At 36.2% G+C, this 22379-nt stretch overlaps 2 protein-coding genes across 6 annotated transcripts in view; both read right to left on the bottom strand.

Moving 5' to 3' along the window:
* Positions 1 to 10188, bottom strand: part of SLC12A1 (solute carrier family 12 member 1) — a 90433-nt gene extending 80245 nt beyond the window's left edge. For all 3 annotated transcript variants that reach the window (XM_072808299.1, XM_072808300.1, XM_072808301.1), the window contains exons 1-2: positions 10088 to 10188; positions 8321 to 8956 (exon numbers count right to left, since the gene is read on the bottom strand). In XM_072808299.1, the coding sequence (XP_072664400.1) occupies positions 8321 to 8740 (420 nt within the window). In that variant the 5' untranslated portion in view covers positions 8741 to 8956; positions 10088 to 10188. The remainder of the gene's footprint in view (positions 1 to 8320; positions 8957 to 10087) is intronic.
* A 425-nt stretch (positions 10189 to 10613) lies between these two features.
* CTXN2 (cortexin 2) lies at positions 10614 to 22164 on the bottom strand. 3 transcript variants are annotated; one of them, XM_072808306.1, is made up of 4 exons: positions 21409 to 22164; positions 19681 to 19715; positions 15088 to 15175; positions 10614 to 14461 (listed from the first exon to the last, which is right to left on the bottom strand). In XM_072808306.1, exon 4 carries the CDS (start codon positions 14402 to 14404, stop codon positions 14159 to 14161), a length of 246 nt encoding a protein of 81 aa, XP_072664407.1. In that variant the 5' UTR covers positions 14405 to 14461; positions 15088 to 15175; positions 19681 to 19715; positions 21409 to 22164; the 3' UTR covers positions 10614 to 14158. The 3 variants fall into 3 exon arrangements, with proteins under 3 accessions (XP_072664407.1, XP_072664406.1, XP_072664405.1); XM_072808305.1 differs by lacking the exon at positions 15088 to 15175 and having other exon boundaries at positions 21409 to 22101; XM_072808304.1 differs by lacking the exons at positions 15088 to 15175; positions 19681 to 19715 and having other exon boundaries at positions 21409 to 22077.
* Between the last annotated feature and the right edge of the window lie 215 nt (positions 22165 to 22379).

Raw genomic sequence — 22379 nt, 5'->3', positions numbered from 1 at the left:
CTATACTCATAAGGCAGCTGAGTGATTCAGATGTAACTTCATTTTCCGTAACTAGAAAATCAATGAGAGCAGAGAATTGAGGTATGTGTTAAAATGCCCATGAATGTTGAAGAGATTATTTGCTTAAGAAATTCATTTATTTGACTTGATTAGAGAAAAACTTTTAAAATTGTCAATATTCTAGTTAATCAAGATCTCACGGCCAGACTATCAGCAGCTACTCATTCAAGGAGAAGGCAATTTCCTTTTCCTCGGTTAATTGGGGATCCCATGAGACAGAACCCTAGTCACTTGCTTTTTAAAGGCAATCTTGGGAATAAAACCTATGTTTTCTGATTAAACCTGAACTTGAGGGTTTGGTCCAGGAAATTGCTTTATTCCTGGCTGAACTCCGAAGGTAACCGTGACCCTTACATCTGGATTAATGAGAATACCAATGATGTTAAAAAAAAATCTTACAAAAGAGGCTAAAGGATGAATAAGATGTTTAAAATTTCCCCTTAAATGGACATTTTTATCCGGTAGATGCCCTTCTGGGCACAACTTAACAGTTCTTCAATTTATCACTAGGACATCACAATATGAAGCAAAAGGAATATTCTATGCAGGCATATCAGGGAAATCATCATTTATGGAAGTTTGTAAGGCAATAAATATCTAAAACTATTCAAAAATAGAGTCAATGTAGATGGTCAACTCTTTCTTCGTTGAATGTGTTCAAACTGCTCGAGTTTCAAAGTTTTTAATATATGCATGCCATAGAGGGGAAAAAACCTTTAAATGTATATTTCTTCTTTTGACTATAAAGGGCTGGTAGTAAATTTATAAGTACAGAATCCATTTCCATTGCTTACTCTCTTACAGGAGCTGAAAAATCACTGTACCATATGAACTAGGAGACTTGGAATCTAGTTTCAGCTATGCAATTAATTCAGGGTGTGTCCTCCAGCAAGTTACTTAACCTTTCCTGGATACTGCCAAGGAGGATAAATCCAATGGGTTTTCTGAAAATCTTACTTTGAAGTAATTTACTCTAAGGCAAAATCATTTTTCTATGTTTGTCATCTTCTCTTCTAACGTGGCAAAGCAAAATTTGGTTTCACTCTTTAATAAATGCCTCCTTTGTAAGTCCATACGGCAATTATAAAGTCAACTTATCATCAAAGTACTGAAAAGACTTTGGGTCGAGGGTTTGTGGGTACTTGATGGCTGTGAGCTATAACCAGTGGCTGGCAGGCTCCTGGCTGGTGCATGTACTTGGGACCAAAGTCTCAAAGACTAAAAGTTTTATGATTGCTGCCTGAAACCAGTTTTCCCCTCATACTTTGAATTAATTTGTTTGTTCACACTCCATTACCATAAATGATGACCCTTCCACCTTTCGTAAATGCATTTTAAATTGCATAGCTTTAGGGAATGATTATTTATTTACCAAAAGTTTTACCTGTGCATTAAGTATTCAGAGAAGGTAAAATGAAGTGCAAAAGAAAGAAAGAAAGAAAGAAAGAAAGAAAGAAAGAGAAAGAAAGAAATAGGCCATGTCTCCCCTCCAATATTGATAAATTAGTGAAGCTTCAATCACATAAATTATTTTATTTAACATAAAATGTGTGATTTTTCAGACCCCATAAAAATGACAAATACTTTCTAGCTGTTATCAAAGAAGAAAAAAAATAAGTATATTTATTCTATAATTCTATAAATTATTCTATAAATTATATAAATTCTAACTAGATAATATTAGCTACTATACATGTTTTTAGGTTTTTACTGTTTAATCTTGGGATGGTAGGAACCTTAGCACATCACTGAGAAGTAGCTCCATAAATATTTAGGACTACAGAATTCCCTCTCAATTGTTTTAAACGTTCTTGAAATATTTAAATATATGCAGTAGTTGGGAGAATAATTAGATCTCATGTGCCTATCATTCAACTTCAATAATTATCAACACATGGCCAATATTATTCTATTTAAACCTCTCACAACCCTGGGATTATTTTAAAACCAATGCTAGTAAGAATCAGTTCCTAAGGTTCATTTCAGAATGAAAAGCATGAGTCTAGTCACATTTCTATATCTTGTTGATCAATGTTATTATATTTATACATTACTAGCCCTTTGTGATATAGGGGAGTATTTAAAATTATGAAAATGAGGGGTTTTTCTTCCTTGTTTCAACAGATAAACCATGCCTCTAAATCACTACCAATGGTCACCATTTATAATCTCAGTATTTTACTGTGTCTGAAAATATGTAGCTCACACACAAATGGACTTATATTTTTGATAACTTAGGCCAAAAGATAACTATGCGTGAAATAAACAGCATAAGAAAAAAAAAACTTAAAGATTCTTAATACTTTCCATATATACTTCAAGGAAACCCCTAGTTTACTCACCATCTATTACTGAATACTAAAAACTACAACTAAAACTTCTAGTAAATATTAGATTCTGAGTCTCTAGTTGCAAATTTTCACTCCAAAAAATATTTTAGAAGTGGCCACTAATCCTTACTGGATTTCAATTGAGGCATTTATTTGGCTTCATGATATTTCCAATTTTGGATACCCTCAATTTGAATGCTAAAGTTCTAAATTTTAACTTTGCAACACTTTAGAAACTATTATTTTTCAGAGAATGCACTTGTATACTTTTGTTTGTCATTTTACAGAATATAAGCATTTATACACTAGTTTCTGTGGTTTTATGCTTTGTGTGCATATTTGACTACATGTCCTTTATTTCTACCCATAACAATGATATTTGACATATAAAATTCTGGGGAGTAGAGATCAAATCTCTTTAGCTCACTGTGTACAGCAGTTCTTGTAAATAGAAAGCTAATAAATGCTTTTGATGATGACAGGAAATGATTGAGACCTACAAGTAATTCTGTAGGAGAGGAACAGTGGGTGGCTCAGTGGTTGAGCATCTGCCTTTGGCTCAGGTCATGATCCTGGGGTCCTGGGATTGAGTTCTGCATCAAGCTCCCCATAGGGAGTCTGCTTCACCCTCTGCCTATGTCTCTGCCTCTCTCTGTGTGTCTCTCATGAATAAATAAATAAAAATCTTAAAAAAAATTAATTCTGTAGGAGAAGCAACATTATCTTTAGGCACATCTCCAGGAAAGGAATCAGAATCTCTTGTTCTACCCATTAGGACTGAGATACAATTTCTTCTTTGGGCCTGAGTTCCACTATTTCCTGTAGCTGTCAGATGAGCTAAGGCAGAGTGCTATGGGAGAGTAAGCTGAAGATGGAAAGTACATGGACTCTGGAGTCACGCAGACTGGGCTCAACTTATTAGACACATGACTTGACTTTGGAAGTTTATTGACTTAAGTTTTGTTTTCTCTTCTAAAGGATTCATAGGATTTTATAAAATCTTTGCTATCCATAAGATAGCAATAATAACAGTACCTACTTTGAAGAATCGTTCTAAGGATTGAATGAGAATTTGCCAAGTGTGAGCACCCTGATAGGTAAAAAATTCTCAATAAAAAGTTTGTTTTTACAACAGAGTTTGATTCTACAAATCACTATTCCTAATGCTTTTTATTCACAAATTACTTTTTGTTGCTAACAGCCTAATGGCCCCAGTGTGAAGTCATTCCACTGTTTTTGTTTCCGTTGGTTTGTAAATGGTTGGTTTCCTTAAAAACAATATTTCTATCTTAATTTTTATAGTATTTGATACTTTTTCATAGACAATTTATTTCAATGACATGAGAACACGGACTTTGATAGAAGGGCTATATGTTTTCCCAGTTTCTATATAATATATTTTTCTGTAACAACAATGGTGGTTAGTAAGGCTGAAAAGGAGATCCATTTTGGTTAGCTCTGTAGTTAGGAACTGTGTTTAAAAAGGTGGCCACAGGATTATACTGGACACAAAAAATAGAATTATTTTTACAAAGTAAAAATATTAGATTAATCTTTGCCAGGTGTTTAATAATCATTATACATGTTTTGATATGGAAAGAAGTCCAATGTATATTATTTAGTGAAAACAGGACAATGTGTAAAAAAATATGCTTCAATGTGTGTTTAAAAAATATAGACAGAAAATTAGATAGATAGTAATATAGATACTTAAATAAGTATGTTTGTATAGGCATAGAAAATTTCTCGAAGGATTTATAAGAAACTGCCAATAATGATTGTCATTTAGAGACTAACTGAAGATCTTTATGAGATAAGAGGCATCTCTATATTTTTTAGTACTTGTTAAATGTTTTATCAGTGTATATTTTACTTTTTATTTTATTTTATTTATTTATTTTTTTAAAGATTTTATTTATTCATGAGAGAGACAGAATGAGAGAGAGAGCGAGAGCGAGAGAGAGAGAGAGGCAGAGACACAGGCAGAGAGAGAAGCAGGCTCCATGCAGGGAGCCTGACGTGGGGCTCAATCCCGGGTCTCCAGGATCAGGCCCTGTACTGAAGGTGGCACTAAACCGCTGAGCCATCTGGGCTGCCCATATTTTACTTTTTAAATAAAAATCAGCTAATACAAAAATTTCCGTCATCATTATCAACAATCATTTATTGAGTTTCCATCCATTATAGTCAACATACTAGACTGTATATACATAAAAATTATAGTACTCACAAACATCCTACAATATCAGTTGGAGTTATGTAGCTTGTATAATATTGCAGAGAAAGCAAAAGATGGAGTCATTTTTTTCCTGCTTTTAACTAGAGTTTTTGGAAATCCATAATTCATAGCCACCCGTCTAGGCATTTAGCTCTTTACTACATAGAAAATGAAAAGATTTATTTAACTATGATCTCAAATCATTGGGATTACAAATTTTGTCAATATGTATCATTCCTAGAGCTTCAGTTAAGGTAGTCTTGAAATAATGTCTTTTAAACCTACTTTTCATTTCTACTACTAGGTAAACGTTGTCATGTAATTTTTTTCTGACTTGGAAGTAATAACCAGGATTTGCGCAAATCCAACTGGTTTCTGTCTAAATATGTCCTGTCATTTAGTATGAATGTATCATTACTATATGGCTTTTTAAAGCATTAGAATCATGGGTACAAAAATAAGTCACCAAATTTGTACTATGTCTATTGCTTCCCATTTTTAAATTGTTTAAGTAAACATTATAACTTAGTCATAATTTTTTTCGCATTATAATTTTTTGCATACAAAATCTGTGATGTGTCTGAGCATTATTATACAATGTTTTCTCTATTGGTGATTTCTAGCTGTAGTTTGAGGGACCACCATAAACATGTCAAGGACCACAAGGAGGTAGCAGCATTAGCTGCTCCATTCCACAGCTCCATTCCACTCTAGGTCTTCATCTTTTATGGGGAAGTAAGCAGGGGGAAATAGGATCAAAATCACTAACAAGGAAGAAAGAGGTGAATTGAAGAAGGCCTGGATTGTTCATGTCTGGTATCAAAGGATAGTACAGAAGTAGAACATATAGAGAGGTGAACTGGGCCCTAGAGTTTTAGAAACACTAGAATGTAGATTCTGTATTTGAATTCTGCTCCCAATTTGTTGATACTTCTGTATGATTTAATCAAGATGAATGTTGATGAGTGCAGGCTAAATTCATAAAAAGAGTGACTTATTACTATACTCATTCATTCAGAATGATTATTCAGGGCACTGGGCCTAAACCTAATTTTTTTTTAAATTTTATTTATTTATGATAGTCACAGAGAGAGAGAGAGAAAGAGAGAGAGAGAGGCACAGACACAGGCAGAGGGAGAAGCAGGCTCCATGCACCGGGAGCCCGACGTGGGATTCGATCCCGGGTCTCCAGGATCGCGCCCTGGGCCAAAGGCAGGCGCCAAACCGCTGCGCCACCCAGGGATCCCCTAAACCTAATTTTTTGAAATAATTTTACTTGTTTGTTTTAAAGATAGAGAGCACAAGCAGGAGGGGCAGAGGGAATCTCAAGCAGATTTCACACTGAGTGCAGAGCCCATCTTACCATTCTGAGATCAGGACCTGAGCCAAAACCTAGTCAGATGCTTAACAGACTGTGCCACCCACGCACTCTAGGACCAAAGCTAATTTTTAAACTATTTAATTTGCTATTCCTTTGCAGATGAGAAGAAAGAGCTTTGAGTCAAAGTTAATTCTTTGTCTCATTTTATCTTTTCAAAAAGAATACGATGTCACAAAAAGAATACAAAAGAGCTTTGAGTCAAAGTTAATTCTTTGTCTCATTTTATCTTTTCAAAAAGAATACGATGTCACAAACAGCTTTGCAATCTGTCAAATGCATGTATTGCGTTTCTATCATGGTCATTCAGATGGCTTTTGAACAAGTGACCATTGTTCCCTGAGAATTTTTTTCCCCTAATGTAAAGATTTACATAAACTGTGGCTTTAGGAATCATAAATAAGCTACGTTTCTCTCAACATTAGTCGAAAGATCCATGTGAGTTTGCTCAATTCCCTTTTTAATGGAATTAGAGTTTTACTTTGCTTTGTTGTAAATTGGGGGAGGAATGTGAGTGAGAATATTTAAATTTTGATGGTGACTTTACAAAGGATGAAGCTTTAAAAATTATCATGTGTAATGAGTTTGATTATGATGGGAGATAATTTTAGGTTTTTTTTAAAGATAACTTTGGCTCATTTTACTTCTTCAGCATAAATTGAAAGCTCTGTATAATGTCCTAAATTTCTTTTTCTGCTTTTCCCATATCTTGAAAACTCCCGTGCTCCCTTCTCACAACCAACTTTTCCCTCTTTTCCTTCTCCCATTTCTCTCTTCTCTCCTCTTTCCTACAGAAAGCCAAGTGACACCTCAGTCCGATTTCAGGAACTTCAAATCAACCCTTTTCTCAAAATTCTTAATGGGGGCTGCTATTTTTCTTCTGACATTGTCACATTGCTAACTGCCTTTGATGAAAACACTAAATATCCCAGATAAAGCCTAAATCTTACATGTGTAAAGAAACCAGTATTCAGCCGAATGTTGCCAATATGGTATATGGAACAAGTAAGACTTGTTGCGAGAAAGGTTAAGGTAGAGTTCCCAACATGGGGTTTCCTCAAGAAGTCCCTCAGTCTCTGGTGGTGGGATGCAGAGTCAGGGGCCCTGTGTAGTTTTAGAGATGAGTTTCCTTGTGGAAAGAAGAATGAAAAGAAACTAAAGGGGCATTTTCACTTTTATTAGTGTCTTTCGTGAAGCAATATTCCCAGACTCCCGAGGGTGGGTAATTGATTAATTTTAAAAAATTGTTTAATGAATGAATACGAAAGGAATTGTTTCAGTCCATTTTTTATTTTACCTCAACACTTGAGCAAAAGTAAACTCCATTTGGCTATGTGACAGCTAATTACTCTTTTTTAGCAAGTAATTATATCCATAAAGAATGATATTCAGGGGATCCCTGGGTGGCTCAGCAGTTTAGCTCCTGCCTTCGGCCCAGGGCGTGATCCTGGAGCCTTGGGATCGAGTCCCACATCGGGCTTCCTCATGGAGCCTGCTTCTCCCTCTGCCTATGTCTCTGCCTCTCTCTTTCTCTCTCTCTCTCTCTCATGATAAATAAATAAAATCTTAAAAAAAAAAAAAAAGAATGATATTCATTCCAAACTGTGCTCTAGGAAGATGAAGTGCTTCAAACCATTTTAGAGCAAGGTAGAGAAGAAGAAATCTACCAAGTTTATAACTGATTTGCTACAAGATTAGAAAAAGTGCTGCCTCATGCTTCTAGCAGATTTGGGAACCCTGGCTATATTCCTTAAATAATGAAAAGTTTAGCCACGTCTGTTGCTTCTGTACTTAAATTTAATTTAGTTACTTTTACATGCTTAAGTGCATTCAGGAGCCTCAGGCAAAGTTTTGAAGAGGAAGGGATAAAACGCTGAATCTTACAAATCTTCGCTCTCTAAAGAATATAAAATACCCGTGTGCTCTAAAGGCTGGCACCACAGTATTAACTACTGCAAGTGCCAGTGATTCCCCGCCCCCCCCTTTTTTTTAAACTGTTGTGGAGGCATTGATACTACGGTGAAACCAGCTTAGCATTTAGCTGGACGTGTTTAACCAAGTGTGCAAACGAGTTGACGAAAACATAAACAGGATACGACACATTGCCTAACTTTCAGAGCTAATTCTTGAGTTCTCTGTGCTTAGTCAGTGAGTATTTGTGAGACGATTCTCTGCATTTTCTGGTTCTTGGAAACTAGAGCCTGTGGTGGAAGGAAGAAGGGTGGTTTGGAATAGACCCCTCCACCAGACACTGTGACATTCATTGCACTATTACAGAGCAGGAGATCACCTGAAGGAGTAAGGGAAGATACTTGCCTGTGCCCTGAAGCTTACCTTTGCAAGTTGCTCGTGAATCTCAAGCAGGCTGGGTCGGTTGACCTTGGGCCCGCTGATGCTACCCGTGTTGCGATAGTACTCAATCTTGGGAACAGCATCCACAGTGTTGTGGCCAAAGGTTTGTAGGTAGTATGTGTTTGTGTGAGAATCGTAAGCATGAAAACTGGCATCTGTCTTAGCAGTTTCTCCATTCTGAAGGAAATTGTCATAGCACTCCTGATTCCCAGGCCTAAAGCTGATTCTGAATCTGTTCTGGGTTTCATCCCCAAAAGAAGTTTCCTCATAATGTGGAGGGTCGGTGTTGTTATCCACAGCGGCGCTGCTCTCATGGCTCTCATTTATGACATTAACTTGAAAGCGATTGCTATTACCGGGCACTGAATCCAGAAACACATTGGAAGAGTTGTTCAGAGACATCTTCCAAAGTGGATTTCTTTTTTTTTTTTCTTTCTTTCTTTCTTTCTTTCTTTTTTTTTTGACTAGTCTATTCTTTTTTTAATCTTTGTATTTCCTCCTCAAAATAAACACTAATGTGTTTATATTAGGGAGTTCCTGGCTTTTATTCTAGAAGGACTCAATAAATAGATTCTTGATGCATTGTCCCCTATATAATCTTCAGAATGTTCTTCGAAGCTGCCATTGAAAAAGAAAATTAAACTTCAAGAAATAGAAATACACTTAAGTAGGGATAAGGGTATGACGGAACAGTTTTATGTCGCAAGACATACAATTTTAAATTCATTTCATTAAAAATTACCTGTCCAGGAACTTTAGTCACCTGAGCAATTAAATCCAATAATAAATAACTAGGGGCCTGCTTAAGCAAACAATTTTCAATGCAGTCATGAAACTGTTATCTTTGTTTATAGGACTTGCTTAGACTCATTGCAGTTGGATTTAATATGATTTTAGAAAAGAATAACTCTACCAACTGAGTATAGTAAGAGCCGATAAGAATATTCTCAGTCTGAAATACAGTTCCTTGACAGTACTGAATGTTGAAACTGTAAAGTATTTTATCATTGATATGAACACATATTATGTGATAATGATGATTATACTCTATGATGATTATAAAATTAAAAAAAATATTTTTAAAACTTCTAAAAATTACAGGCTATTAGTTTATAAAAATACATCCTGTGAAGAAGATCGCTTTGTAAATTCTTGGATCTTTTACTAGCCTTTCATTTGCTCAAACACTTGTATGTTTTAGAAATGCTATCAAGGAATCTTTAAAAAAAATATGAGTATTCAGTGTAAGAAAATAAATCTCAATCCTTGATAAAGTTTTATGCTCTATTTAGGTAAGATAACCATGCCCTATGGATTCCCTTTAATGAAATAGTCTCAAATTCATTGAGAAGCTTATTTTTGACTATGAGATAAATAAACCACATAATCACTTTACAATCCATGATATGAGCCCATCTTAGAACATTCTTTCATGAGAGTAATATGTCTTTATTGATACTTTAAATTTTGGCTTTTTAGAAAAACAGACAAAAAACAAAAATGCACCTCCCTATTGAAGTTATTAGGCTATTTCTTTGAACTAAAAAAAAAAATCTTAACATCAACTTGCAAATAAACTTTTATGGGGAAAATTATAAGTGAAGCTGTCATCTCTTTAGTTTTTGTGGAACATCTCACTTCTCTTCATAGTCCTTGACATCCTTTGCCTTTATTTCACTACTCAGAATCTACTTTATGACATAATATTAAGTGTGATTTTTATCCCACCCAGAGAGGTTTTTAACTTACCACCAGAAGAAGGAACCTTCTTCTCAGGAAGCATTACCTGTTTCAACATCACCCAGGCATATATGGGGCACTTAGCTTTCAGCCCAGAACCATAGGCTTCTTCTTATTGGTTAGAATCTTCCTTGAAAGAGGTGATAGAGCAGTGATTGGTGTGGAATAATACTGTGGGCCCTCCCCAGTCATTAGCCCTGAGTACCACCTCAGCTAGTAAGCAGTAGTAAACCATTAATCCATTTAGACAGGAAGTCATATAAAATTTCTTTAATTTGTAAGGGGAGTTGGATTGTTCAGCATTAATCACCCAACAAAATATAAGCAGTGCTTCAGTTGTTTGGTGCTAAATAAATTGAATCCCACTGTCTTCACATGATTCCTGGTGACCTCCTATTGCTTAGCACATACAGCAAAATCTAGGCCTCCAGAGATAATTTCTATACTTTGTAACTAGAAAGTGGTATTTGAGATCATTTTATCTTGCTTGTAGTAGATATTAGATTAATTCTTCTCTGCATAGGAAGTGAGCAGATTGAATATAAAATCAGTGATTTATTGAAAATATTTCTACCTATTGGGAAAACTATTTCAAGCAAGAATGAAACTGTGACTAAGTTTCCCAGTGGTCTTTTTGTCTCTACCCGGCAAAACACGTATATCAAACCTGGTTTTTTTGGTTTATTGAGAGAAAGATTTTGCTCAAATCTGTGAGGTGGTGATTATTTAGACAGCACAAACAATTCCGCTGTGCAGGTTCTGTCATTGGTTTTCAGTTGGGGTGATTGAATGGATCCTCCTTGTCTTTTACATAAGAAGCTATCCAAGTGATTTCCAGCTGCCTGAGCAGCACACTTGGAGCTTGACACAGTGGTTAGGAGCAAGACTCTGAAGTGAGTCAGTATACTCAATTCACAGCCCAGCTGTGCCACTTCTGTGTAAGCTCTGGCAAATTAATCAATCTCTCTGTGCCTTAACTTTCTCATCAACCAATAATGGTGGATAATAATGTTACCTACTTTGCTGTACAGTTATTGAGTGAATTAAATGAGTGAATTTGTGTGTTGGATTTAGATCAGTACTGGTTTGTACTTCACACTTTTATTATTTTGGAAATATTTACAATTGACTGAAGACTTTGAGGGTGTCTGGGTGGCTCAGTGTTTGAGTTTCTGCCTTTGGCTCAGATTGTGATCCCCGGGTTCTGGGATTGAATCCCATATCAGTTCCCCATGGGGAGCCTGCTTCTGCCTCTGCCTATGTCTCTGCCTCTCTCTGTGTGTCTCTCATGAATAAATAAATAAAAATATTAAAAAAAAAACTTTGATTTAGTCAAAGATTCCAGGGTGAATCATTAGAGATTGGGATAGGTACTATTCTAATAAAATAGGAGGAAAGGTAGGTGGGTGAAAAGATGCTGGATTGTAGAAAAGGATTTGGAGACACCTAAGTAAAATGCCCTAGACTCTACTAGATAAATGTCATACTAATCAATTGGGCTAATGTCATGAGGCTGTTTCAGAAATAGAGACAGAATTACAACTATGTACCACTAACTCAGTCTGTTCTTAAATACAAGCCATTTATCCATTCAACAAAGGGTTCTGACTCCCCGCGTAGAAGGCATAGGAATTATGCCTTTCAGATTCAAATTCATTTCAGAATCATCTGGCTGTTGCTATTTAGAACAGCTAAGATGGGGCTAGGACTCAAAACAAACCCTATTGATTGGCCCTGGATGGAAGCTGTGAACTCACTGGCAGTTATTTCTACCATCTCTAGTCCCTTTTTCCTTCAACCATTTCCTCAATGCCTCTTTCAGGAGCCCACCTATTTGTTCCTTGAACTTTTTCCTCTGCCAAGGACTGTGAATGCATCCAAAGGTGGTCAATTTCCTTTATCCTTGCTGCTTGCCTGCCTGACTACAGTGTCCTGTGAATTAGTTTCAGTCTTGGTCTTACATCAACCAGACATTTTCATTCTAAGCCTTTTATCTCTAACTGTGGAATGAAAGTCTTTGTTCTCTATTAAGGGATTCAGACATTCTAGAGCAGATGGGAGATGGTTTGGGGGATATGGATGAAATTACACCATCCATAAAGCCAATCTTGAAAGGTAAACCCAATTTAGGCTTTTCAAGTATGTGGATAAGGTAACAGGAGGAAAACTTCTGGAAGTATGCTCCTCTAATTTTCCTCTTGTCTTTCCTGACAGGGGTCTGGGGAAAGGGTAGCTGGAGAATGATCTAACTATGACATTGGACATTCCTAAAAGAATTAGCATTTCATGAAGTTTCCATGATGTATCCATACTATAACCATTCCTCATATTTTTTGTATTATTTCTGGTTCTGAAAATATAGACACTGACCACTCTTTCCCATCTGCTGCCCCCCAAAAATCTAAGGTGAACAATAGATCATGAATAAATTCCATGGATGAGGACAATTTTGGTTAAAAGAATTTCCATTTAGTGGGATTGAAAATAATACTATGGTCGAATTGATGATATCTGGAAAGCTTGTGAGTGGTGAACTTTCAGAAACAATGCTCATACTTCATGAAGTTATCTTATGTTTTGGGTCTTAGAGTCTTTCTTCTTTGAAGGGTAGAGCTGGTCTTGTTATATTCTAGTGACCAAAATGGATGGTCTTGTTCAATGTCTTCCCTGGGGAAAATGGTGCATCTTGTACTTGGGCATATATCTTAACAAGTACTTTAGAAACCTGGGTCACGAAGGAGATACCTCACATCCTGGGCACATACAACTCCCAGTATGTCTGGTTGACTTGGTTCAATGAAATGTTCTTGGACCAAACTACTGACTGGCTATAAGGTGTCCTAGGCTGACACTCCTCTACCTACTGGGGTTCAAAGAGCTCCTTGAGGTGTGAGTTTGGTCCAGAAGATTAACAACCAACACAGATGTGTTCTAAGTCTATTAGGAGTTGGAAAGTATCAGGGATGAGACAGCTTGTTTTGGAGTGCCATAGACTTGAGCAGTAACTATCTTTGTAAGATATATAAAAATGTCGAGGATAGTGTCTTGGAGTATAGCATGATGTTTACAAACAATGACTTTGACATTAGACTGCCCACATTCAATTCCTAACACAATCACTCTCTAGCTTGATGACCTTGGAAAGTTATTTAAGCTCTCTCAACTTCAGCTCCTCATCTGGGACATTAAGGTAATAAATAAAATGGAAATAGTAGTTTTGAACTCAAAGGATTCATAAGTATGTCAAGTCACATAATAAATGGAAAGCATCCAATTTAGTGCTAACTCTGAGTAAGTAGTAGTCATTCGTTTTTTGGTGTGTTTGGCAGTTTTGTGTTCTGGTGACACAAATATTTTTGTATTGATTTATCTCCTACTATATTCCTCCATTTGGTAATCATAAAGGGTCAGAAATTGTAGTTGGAAAGAATTTTAGAATAAGATAATTCTATATTTTCATTTATCAAATGAAGAGAATTAAGATAGAAAAGTGAATATCTTACACTAGGCCATTGTTTTTTGAGGTTTGAGAATCTCTATTACTATTGCCAATGAGGGGAATAAATAATAATTTCAAGGTATGTTTTGACAATGTTTTCTGGTTTTCAAATTGCTTTCCCATTCACTATGCATCATTTGGTCCTCTCAACATTCCTGTAAAATATGAAGGATAGGTTTATTTATCCTTGTTTTGCAGATGTGAAAAGGTGCCCCTTAGCTAGCTTTCTAGGTCATAAAGCTAGTTCTTGACTAAGTCAACATTAAAATTCAAATCATAAGAGTTTAGATTCCTAAACTGGAAAGCTTTTCATGATATCTTAAATCTTCATTGATCTCAGATCTCTGGGTTTCCAGATACATTCACAGAGTTCATAGAGCACTAGATTTGAAAAGGACATTAAAAATCCTCTGGTTAGCTTCCTCACTGAAGTCCATAGAGATTTGATGACTTGTCCAACCACACATGTTTATTGAATTTAGTGAATGAAATGAGCCTCTTCCAGCATGCTCAAGGAAATTACAATTGTATCTTCCACGCGTCCCAGTGGTATAAGCCTAAAAACCATAAAGGTGGAACTCTCACGCAAGTGCATATTCAAATGTTCCTTTATCAAACTCTTCAACTTCATCTTCCCATGTAGAGGAAGGCATGCTACTATATGGGTCTAAGAGAATTTTGAAGCATCTGATAATAAGAAGTCCCAAGAAGATACACAAAATTCCAACAAAAGCAAAGCCAGTTTTTTGCTCCAGAGTCAATGAAAAAGCTGATACTTCGTTGACACTCATCTTAGCTGAAGAGTTGCCACAGTAGGTACTACTCATTATTCACTGTCACATCATTATGGCTCTTCAGAATTCCTGCTGGAGTCACCTCTTGGCCTAGATACAAAATTGGACTCAGTTTAGTCTTATTCATGTATATTAGTGAGCGGGTAATTGCTTTCTAAAATCTGGCAGTTTTCAAACCTTCTTGACTTAATTCACAAAAGACACACGAAAACATCATCAGATATGGATCAGGATCAAATTATCATTGGAGATGCTATTTCTCTTGTAGTAATGACAGACTACAGTAATGACAGTAATGGCCTTTGTGGACATCCAAAACTTACCTATGCACTAAATATAAAATCAGGTATGAAAGGGAATATTCAAATAATTAACCCCAGAAGCTTTTGATTCATTGTGAGATAGTTAAGTCACTGCCTCCTTGACCTGAATTGTCATCTAATCTTTACTTCATTTTTTCACGTGCAGATAACACCATAAATAATCATAGGGTGTGAACTGGTCCAGCTCTCTAAGGTCCGTGTTTTAAGGTCTGTCTCCAGTGCCTTTTGTCTGATACAGACTCTGATACTTTTAAATAGGTATGTCTTCGTTCTTTTTCATTCTCTTAGTTTTTTGACATGTACTTGTGTTTTTCTTCCCACTACCACTCTGTAGTGGTAAATATTAATTTCTTAAAGAGATATATATTTAAATTATTTTAATAAAAACAGTACCTTAATATAGCATCCTGCAAGTAGCAGGCAGCAATAGCTGTGTATCATTAGCCATCTCCCCACCATCCCCATTAGCTTTCAGAACACCCTAAATAAACATAAAACCCAAGTTAAACAGCATGTTTTTTATAAACATTCAACTTCAAGATGAGCTTCCCAGTCCTCTTCCCAAACAGATTCCTAGTCCTAAGCTCCTTCTGTACTGAGATTCTAAAACTACAGCAAAAGTGTTCAGAAAGTATGGGTTGAATTAACAAAAAATAGATTTTCCCATTTGATACCTTAACAATAATTAAATTAATTAATTAAAATTGAGATCAGTTAATTAAATCAAATGGTTACTAACCCACAGCCACCCTCCTTGAGAAGACCTTTTACCAAATAGCTTGTCATCCAGTAATAGAGAATAATCGAATGTTTGTGTTTGAGTTTTTATTATCTCTTTTTCTAATAATAATTGTAAAGAATTATTTATTAAAATAACTGACCCTTCAGATCTTTTTGGATTCAATTTTCAGAAAGCAATTGAGACAGAAGAGGGATGGCATGTAAGGAGTAAAGAAAGGAAGTAATTAATAAGAACAAACCCTGTGGTTTTCAAAGTTATTTACCAATGAATAAACCAGTTAATATTAAACAATATTTTATTTTATAATTGTTTGTATTACAAAATAGCTTTATAATCAAATCTTAAGTGTTAGAAACATTTAATACACTTGGGATATACTGTTTGTTTAATAAATGGAAAAAATTGTTTCAAACTTCTCTGTTAAACTTCTTTCCATCAAACCATTTTTCTTCCCTGTTATATATGGCATAGTGACTATACTCTAAATTAAAAAAAAAAAATTAGTATCACTTATGTGGCTCAGAGTGATTTTTCTAATTGAGCTCTTGTTCTATTTATCCTGTGGAAGACATGAGACCTGACTGAATATCTAACGACCTTGGGATTTAACAAGAACTTTCTTTCTTTCTTTCTTTCTTTCTTTCTTTCTTTCTTTCTTTCTTTCTTTCTTTCTTCTACGTATAATTATGATATTAGTTGAATGTATTTGTTTTTAAGAATCCTAATGCAGACAGAGACACAGGGTCATAGCTGATCATTAGATGAGTTAAGTCAGTTAGCTCTAAATGATTAATCTACTAGACTGTATTATTTGTATAAAACCCATCAACTGAACAAACAAAAGAGGTATTTTCTAGCTGTAGCAATAGAACACTCAACTCATTTGTTACTTTTAAATTAAAACACAGTATCTTCCTAGTTAGAGATACAAAATTCCTTGTTAAATTATCTACCATACCATATATTGCCTTGTTCTGAGAATCTCAGACAATCTGTGAAGTGAATTACTTTCTTTTTAAATGGAAAAATAACTACCTCTCAGGTACTGAATATAGTTCCCAGCATATCATGGGTATCCAATAAATATTTGAACCAAATCAAAGTAAATTTATTGAAAAATTTAATTTTTGATGAATAAAGTTCTGGTTCTAAAAATCTGATTTTTAGACATCCAGAAAACATGTCAAAAAACATTTAACATTTAGTTGAAATGAATAAGAAAGCTTTAGTTTGATTTAAAAAACAAATTGGCCTTGAAGTAAATATCAAAATTCAGAAGCTCAGAGTTCAGTGTTTCTTGCTCGTTATTATCAGATTGATTAATAAAAGCATTCCCACAAAGATTCATATGATTTTACTCCAAATAATTCCAACCTGTAGGGGAGAGGATCCATATACAAACAGGAAGAAAACAGCATAGGCTTCTACAAAGGCAATTAAAGGGAAGAGGGAAAAAATTGTATTTAACATATACTGGATACCAAATATTGCTTTACATCTATTATTTTATTTTATATTATTTATTTTTTTAAAGATTTTATTTATTTATTCGTGAGAGACAGAGAGAGAGAGAAGCAGAGACACAGGCAGAGGGAGAAGGAACAGGCAGGAAGCCCGACATGGGACTTGATCCCAGGTCTCCAGGATCACGACCTGGGCTGAAGGTGGCGCTAAATCACTGAGCCACCTGGGCTGCCCTATTATTTTATTTAATCCCTATAATAACCACATGGGATTAGTATTATTGTCTTTAACATCTTAATGACAAAAGAGATGCAAAGATCTAGAGGGAACAAAGATTTCATTCATTTAGAGATCAGGAAAAGTTTTTCTTGTGAGAGATTTTATTTGAGCTGAGTCATGAAAGAGAAGATTTAGATATTTGAGGAAGGAAACAGCATTACAATAAATATGAAAGCAGAAAAGTACTGAATTTGTTCAGAGCAATTTGGCACAAGCAAAGGGGAATATAAGAAACAAAACATTGGAAAGGTAGGTTGAGCCAAAATGTAAAATCTTTTGACTATCAAGCTAAGAGTTTACAATTTCTTTGCCTAAAGTCTAAACTTATGATGAGGCCAAAATAGACATAGATTTCAGTGAAGGAGCATCATGGGAAAGAAATGGTCCAAGTGAAAAGCAATGAGGGCTTGGACTATGAAGTAGATGTGTGGGAGAGGAAATGAAAGATATTTGAAAGATATTTATAAAGATATCAGGGATAGTTTTGGCAAATGATGGAAGGTAGTAGGCCATGGAAAGAGAGGTATCAAAGATGACTGTACTCCATTAAGTCTGGACAAGTGTGGAGATCCCTGGGTGGCTCAGCAGTTTAGCGCCTGCTTTTGGCCCAGGGCACGATCCTGGAGCCCCAGGATCGAGTCCCACGTCGGGCACCCAGCATGGAGCCTGCTTCTCCCTCTGCCTGTGTCTCTCCCTCCCTCTCTCTCTCTATGTCTATCATAAATAAATAAAATCTTAAAAAAAAAAGTCTGGACAAGTGTAAAGATAGTGCTTTCACTAGCCAAAATAAAAAAAAAATGAGCAAAGTGTAAATTTAAAAAGTAAATGAGGGGGATCCCTGGGTGGCACAGCGGTTTAGCGCCTGCCTTTGGCCCAGGGCGCCATCCTGGAGACCCGGGATCGAATCCCACGTCGGGCTCCCAGTACATGGAGCCTGCTTCTCCCTCTGCCTATGTCTCTGCCTCTCTCTCTCTCTCTGTGACTATCATAAATAAATAAAAATTTAAAAAAAGTAAATGAAAAGTTTAGTTCTAGTCAATAGGCAGTTTTAAACAAATTAATCCAGATCATGTTGTCCAGCATAAAATTGCTGGTGGGGAGACTATCTTAAGGATATTATTGTCAAATAAAGTTAATTCATAGAAGCATTTACAGATCAAAATTTAAGGAAAGAATTGCCGAGGTTTGCAGAAAAGGGAAGATCAAAGAGGATGACAGCTGCTTTCAAATATTTGAAGTGTTACTGTAGGAAGCCAGATCTACTCATTCTGGATTGATCCAGAAAGCAGTTTTGATGTAATCACATTAAGGTTCTATTTGCAGTCACCAAAAAGGACTGAAAATGGAAGAATCCTAGCAATGAGCCTCAAAGAATCCCTCTCTTACAAAAAGAAAGCAGGATCTGCTAGTGGAATTGTATATGGAATGATCAGAGTCATAAGTGGATCTGTAGTAGGAAGTCACCGGGAATAAAGGAAGCTAGAGGTTCTATAGGTATTGGTAAACAGTGTCAAATTCTGCAGCGCTGGTGGAAACTAAGTGCTGTAAAACAGGGCATTGGGTTTGGCATTCAGAAGTTTTTCATCACTGTAAAAATTTTGGTTGAATGACCAGGGGTGACACTATATTGAAGAGGGTTTTAGAGTGATGGGTAATGAATAAGTGAAGCCAAATGATAAAAGAAACCTAACACAAAGGAAGTTTTACTTGCACAAAAACTTAAGTGCAAAAGTTGAGATCGTGAGACCAATTATTTCCGATAATAAGGACATGATTATATATTCAGCTTTTAAAAGTAGAGCCAAGTAAATTCACTGGGGTTCAAAGAACTAGTAATTTTCCATTTTTAACCAAAAATTGGAATGATAAAGAGGAGGGAAGAATTCTTCCCTACATAAAGGGAAGAATTTGGACTTCTACATTCATTTTAAAATTCTACGTTATACTAAAGATGAAAACAAAGTTCAAGTCAAGGAAAACAACTTAAAAGGTAGTATTTAAAGGTTGAAAAGTAGTGTCTACACAAGCAAATAAGTAAAAAGTTAAGCGATTGCCTAACAATATGTTTGGCAAATAGATGCTGTTGGTGATTTAAGCGATATGTATAGCAGTTGAAATACCAGTATTTTCAGCCCTAAATTTTTTAAATGTTTGCCCTAACTTTGCATTTTACTTGTTGTGTGAAATGAACAACTTGTCTCATTTCAACAGCAGCCTGAAGTTGTTGAGACTATATTGTTAAGCAATGAGCTTTGTGCCCTTCTGTTGATATAGAGCACAATTTGATTAAAAAAAAAAAAAGTATTGCTAAAAACAAAATACTGTTAAAAATAAGTAGAACTCTCCATTTACAATACTGAATTCTTTATAATTAATAAAATATCTGGAATTACCCAATGAATGTGGATGAAAGACACATTTTCACTTTCTCTAATCCATGACAGAGAGGAGAAAGCAAAACAAATCAATAGGTTCTGTAAAACAGACATTTTAATGCCTACCTCAGAGAGAAAGCATCATCTTAATATCCTGTTTACTGGGAAAAAGAAAAATGAGAGACATTTAAATTGTGAAGTTATAAAACCAGGATAAATAAACTCTGTTAAGAAAAAAGAAATGAATTTTTAAAAAAAGAGTAGATGTAAAATAGTGTGGTAAAAGTTATTTTAAATATGCTACCCCACAAAAAATGGATGTGAAGATCAACATTTAGGTACTTTAGAAATGAGCAATTGAGTTGAAAATACATCATTTCCTTCATGGCAACTGTCAGGAACCGGGATTTCTAAGTCCTGATGAGTCATAGGATTGGGCCAATGGTATACCTGTAGACCAAAAGGCCAAAATCCCACTCAATAGTTTTGTAGTTAATAACCAATAAGCAAAGTCTTTTTATGAGCAGTCATACATACTATTGTGAGTAGTCAAAAATAACAGTATTTTAATCTTTTTTATAATTTTATATTTTATAGCCTTTCATACACCTGAATGTTGTATGTGATTTTTTTCTTCTATGAATAAGTTTACTGATTAGAAATATAAAATTTCACTTTCTAGAAACCTATAGTTTGCTACAATGTGCAACTACAGGAGCCAATATTATTTTTAAAGTAATCTCTACACCTTATATTGGGCTCGAACTCACAACCCCAAGATCAAGAGTTGCATGCTCCACCAGCTGAGCCAGCCAGGTGCCCCATGCAGAAACCAATATTGAAAAGTATATGCCCATTAAAAAAAAAAAGAACTTCCTGCATTTTATTTTAATCAACAGGTTTTCCCCTCTGGTTTATTTATCTATTAATAATAGTCCAAACAGTATATCTGAAATAACAACTATTATAGTGGAATATGGCATTTTCAGTGAAAAGTATTTTGATATTGGTTATCAGATACAGTAATCTTTGATGCTAATAATATGAAGATTCATGATTTCATGAAATGAGGCATAGAAGAAAACCCAGGCTTAAATGAATCCTCCCATAATACATACACAACATACCCTACCAAATATCAAGGTTATTAAATCCCATTCCAAGTAAACAGGGAAAAGAAGAATTATTCAGGCCACTTCTGCACAGAGCTAGTTAATCCTTAAGAATGGAATGTGTTGGAATTAAAGGAAAACCTTAAATTACAAACCCAGATGTCTTCATCATGATGAAGTACATAAATTACAGGCCTTCCCAGAGATCCAAAACCCTGGAATTTGTCAGAATCCCCCTCTCTAACCTTTCAGATTTCAACCTTAAGAGCGTCTTCCCAAGGCTCCCCAAGGACTCTGACATTGGATCTTTTCGAAGCACTGGATATCAGGTCTGAAAATTTTCAAAATGTCTCACTAGAGAAACCTGGACTGTCATCATCATTCTGCCTTGTTTGTCCCCACTTCTCTTTGGGCATATTAAACTAAAGAAGCATAGAAACCCCCTGCAAAATATTATAGGAGAAGCATCAGCAAGCTAACTGCAAACACACATTTTTTTTTTCTTTCCTTTTTGGCAACAGCAGCTGCAGCAGCGGAAACATCAGGGCTCTTTTCTCCTTTAGAATTTGAACTGACCAGACCTGCAGGCTCCATCCCCGCGCCCCCCACCCCCCTTCTCCGCTCCCTAGCTTCAGAAATACAAGAGAATGAGAACAGGCTTCATCTGGACCTGCGCTTGAACCCTGTCGGCTACTGCGGAGGGTAGGGGGAGAAAGTTACTTCGCAGACAGCGATGTCTCACCTTCCATGCTTGTTGCCATGGAGATGAAATCCAGCCAGTAGGTTTAAGTGTTGGCAGGTTTGTCTGTGTTCGCTGATCGGTTCAGTAACAATGTATAAGGCGTGTCCTGGGAACCTGCGTGGAGTCACAGGACCGTGGTTAGCGTCTCCTGGCCTACGTGTGTAAATGTCTGTCTCTGTCGGTGAGAAAGAGAGGACGTGGGCGGCCGCGAAGTACGTGTGCGCGCGCGAGTGTATTTGCAGGAAACTGTGCCTGGATTGATCTGCTGTGGCCGAGTGTAAATATTTGCGCGCGCGCGCGCGTTTGTGAAGGCGTCTGTGTTTGCGAGACAGAAGAGTTGGTAAATGAGAGGGGGAAGGGGATGGGCCACCGCAGCAACAGGCTCCATCTATTCCTCGGTGTTGCAAAAAAGAAAAAAAAAAAAAAATAGCTGCTCATTTCCACTCCTATCACACTGCAGGTTAGCCATCGGTGTTCGTCACCCATTTGGTTTCCTAAGGCAGTGGAAGTTTAATTAATTTATTGTTAAAATCCTTGTTTTCTTCTCCTCTGCATCAGTGGCTGTGCCGCGGGCATTTGGCTGTGCTTCTTGACCGCAGTCTCAGTCGGAGAGTAGACGCTACTTACATTTTTCTGCTCATCCGATGAGAGAAAGACGAGAGTGAAAGTGTATTGGTTTAACTGGGGACCGCATGCGTCATTTGGAGTTATTTTCTCCTACTCTTCACCTTTCCTTTTCCATGCAAACCCAACCAGATCCTTCCCTCCTTACCTCTCTGCCCCCAAACCCCGCAAGCTTTTTAGGGATTGGTGTAGGCGCTGTCCGAGGTGCTGAAATATTGCGCAGTGAGACCTCTGAGCTAGAATACACCAAGACAAGAATGCTCCATAAAAGCCCATATGTAGTTGCAAGGCACGTTTTCTAAACAGTGTTGAATACATAGAATCCAAATTTAAATGACATTGAAAGC

Source organism: Canis lupus, chromosome 32 (assembly GCF_048164855.1).
Source record: "Canis lupus baileyi chromosome 32, mCanLup2.hap1, whole genome shotgun sequence".
Lineage (NCBI taxonomy): Eukaryota > Metazoa > Chordata > Mammalia > Carnivora > Canidae > Canis > Canis lupus.
Note: the sequence above shows the minus strand (reverse complement) of the source record. Positions and strands in the feature narration are given on the sequence as shown.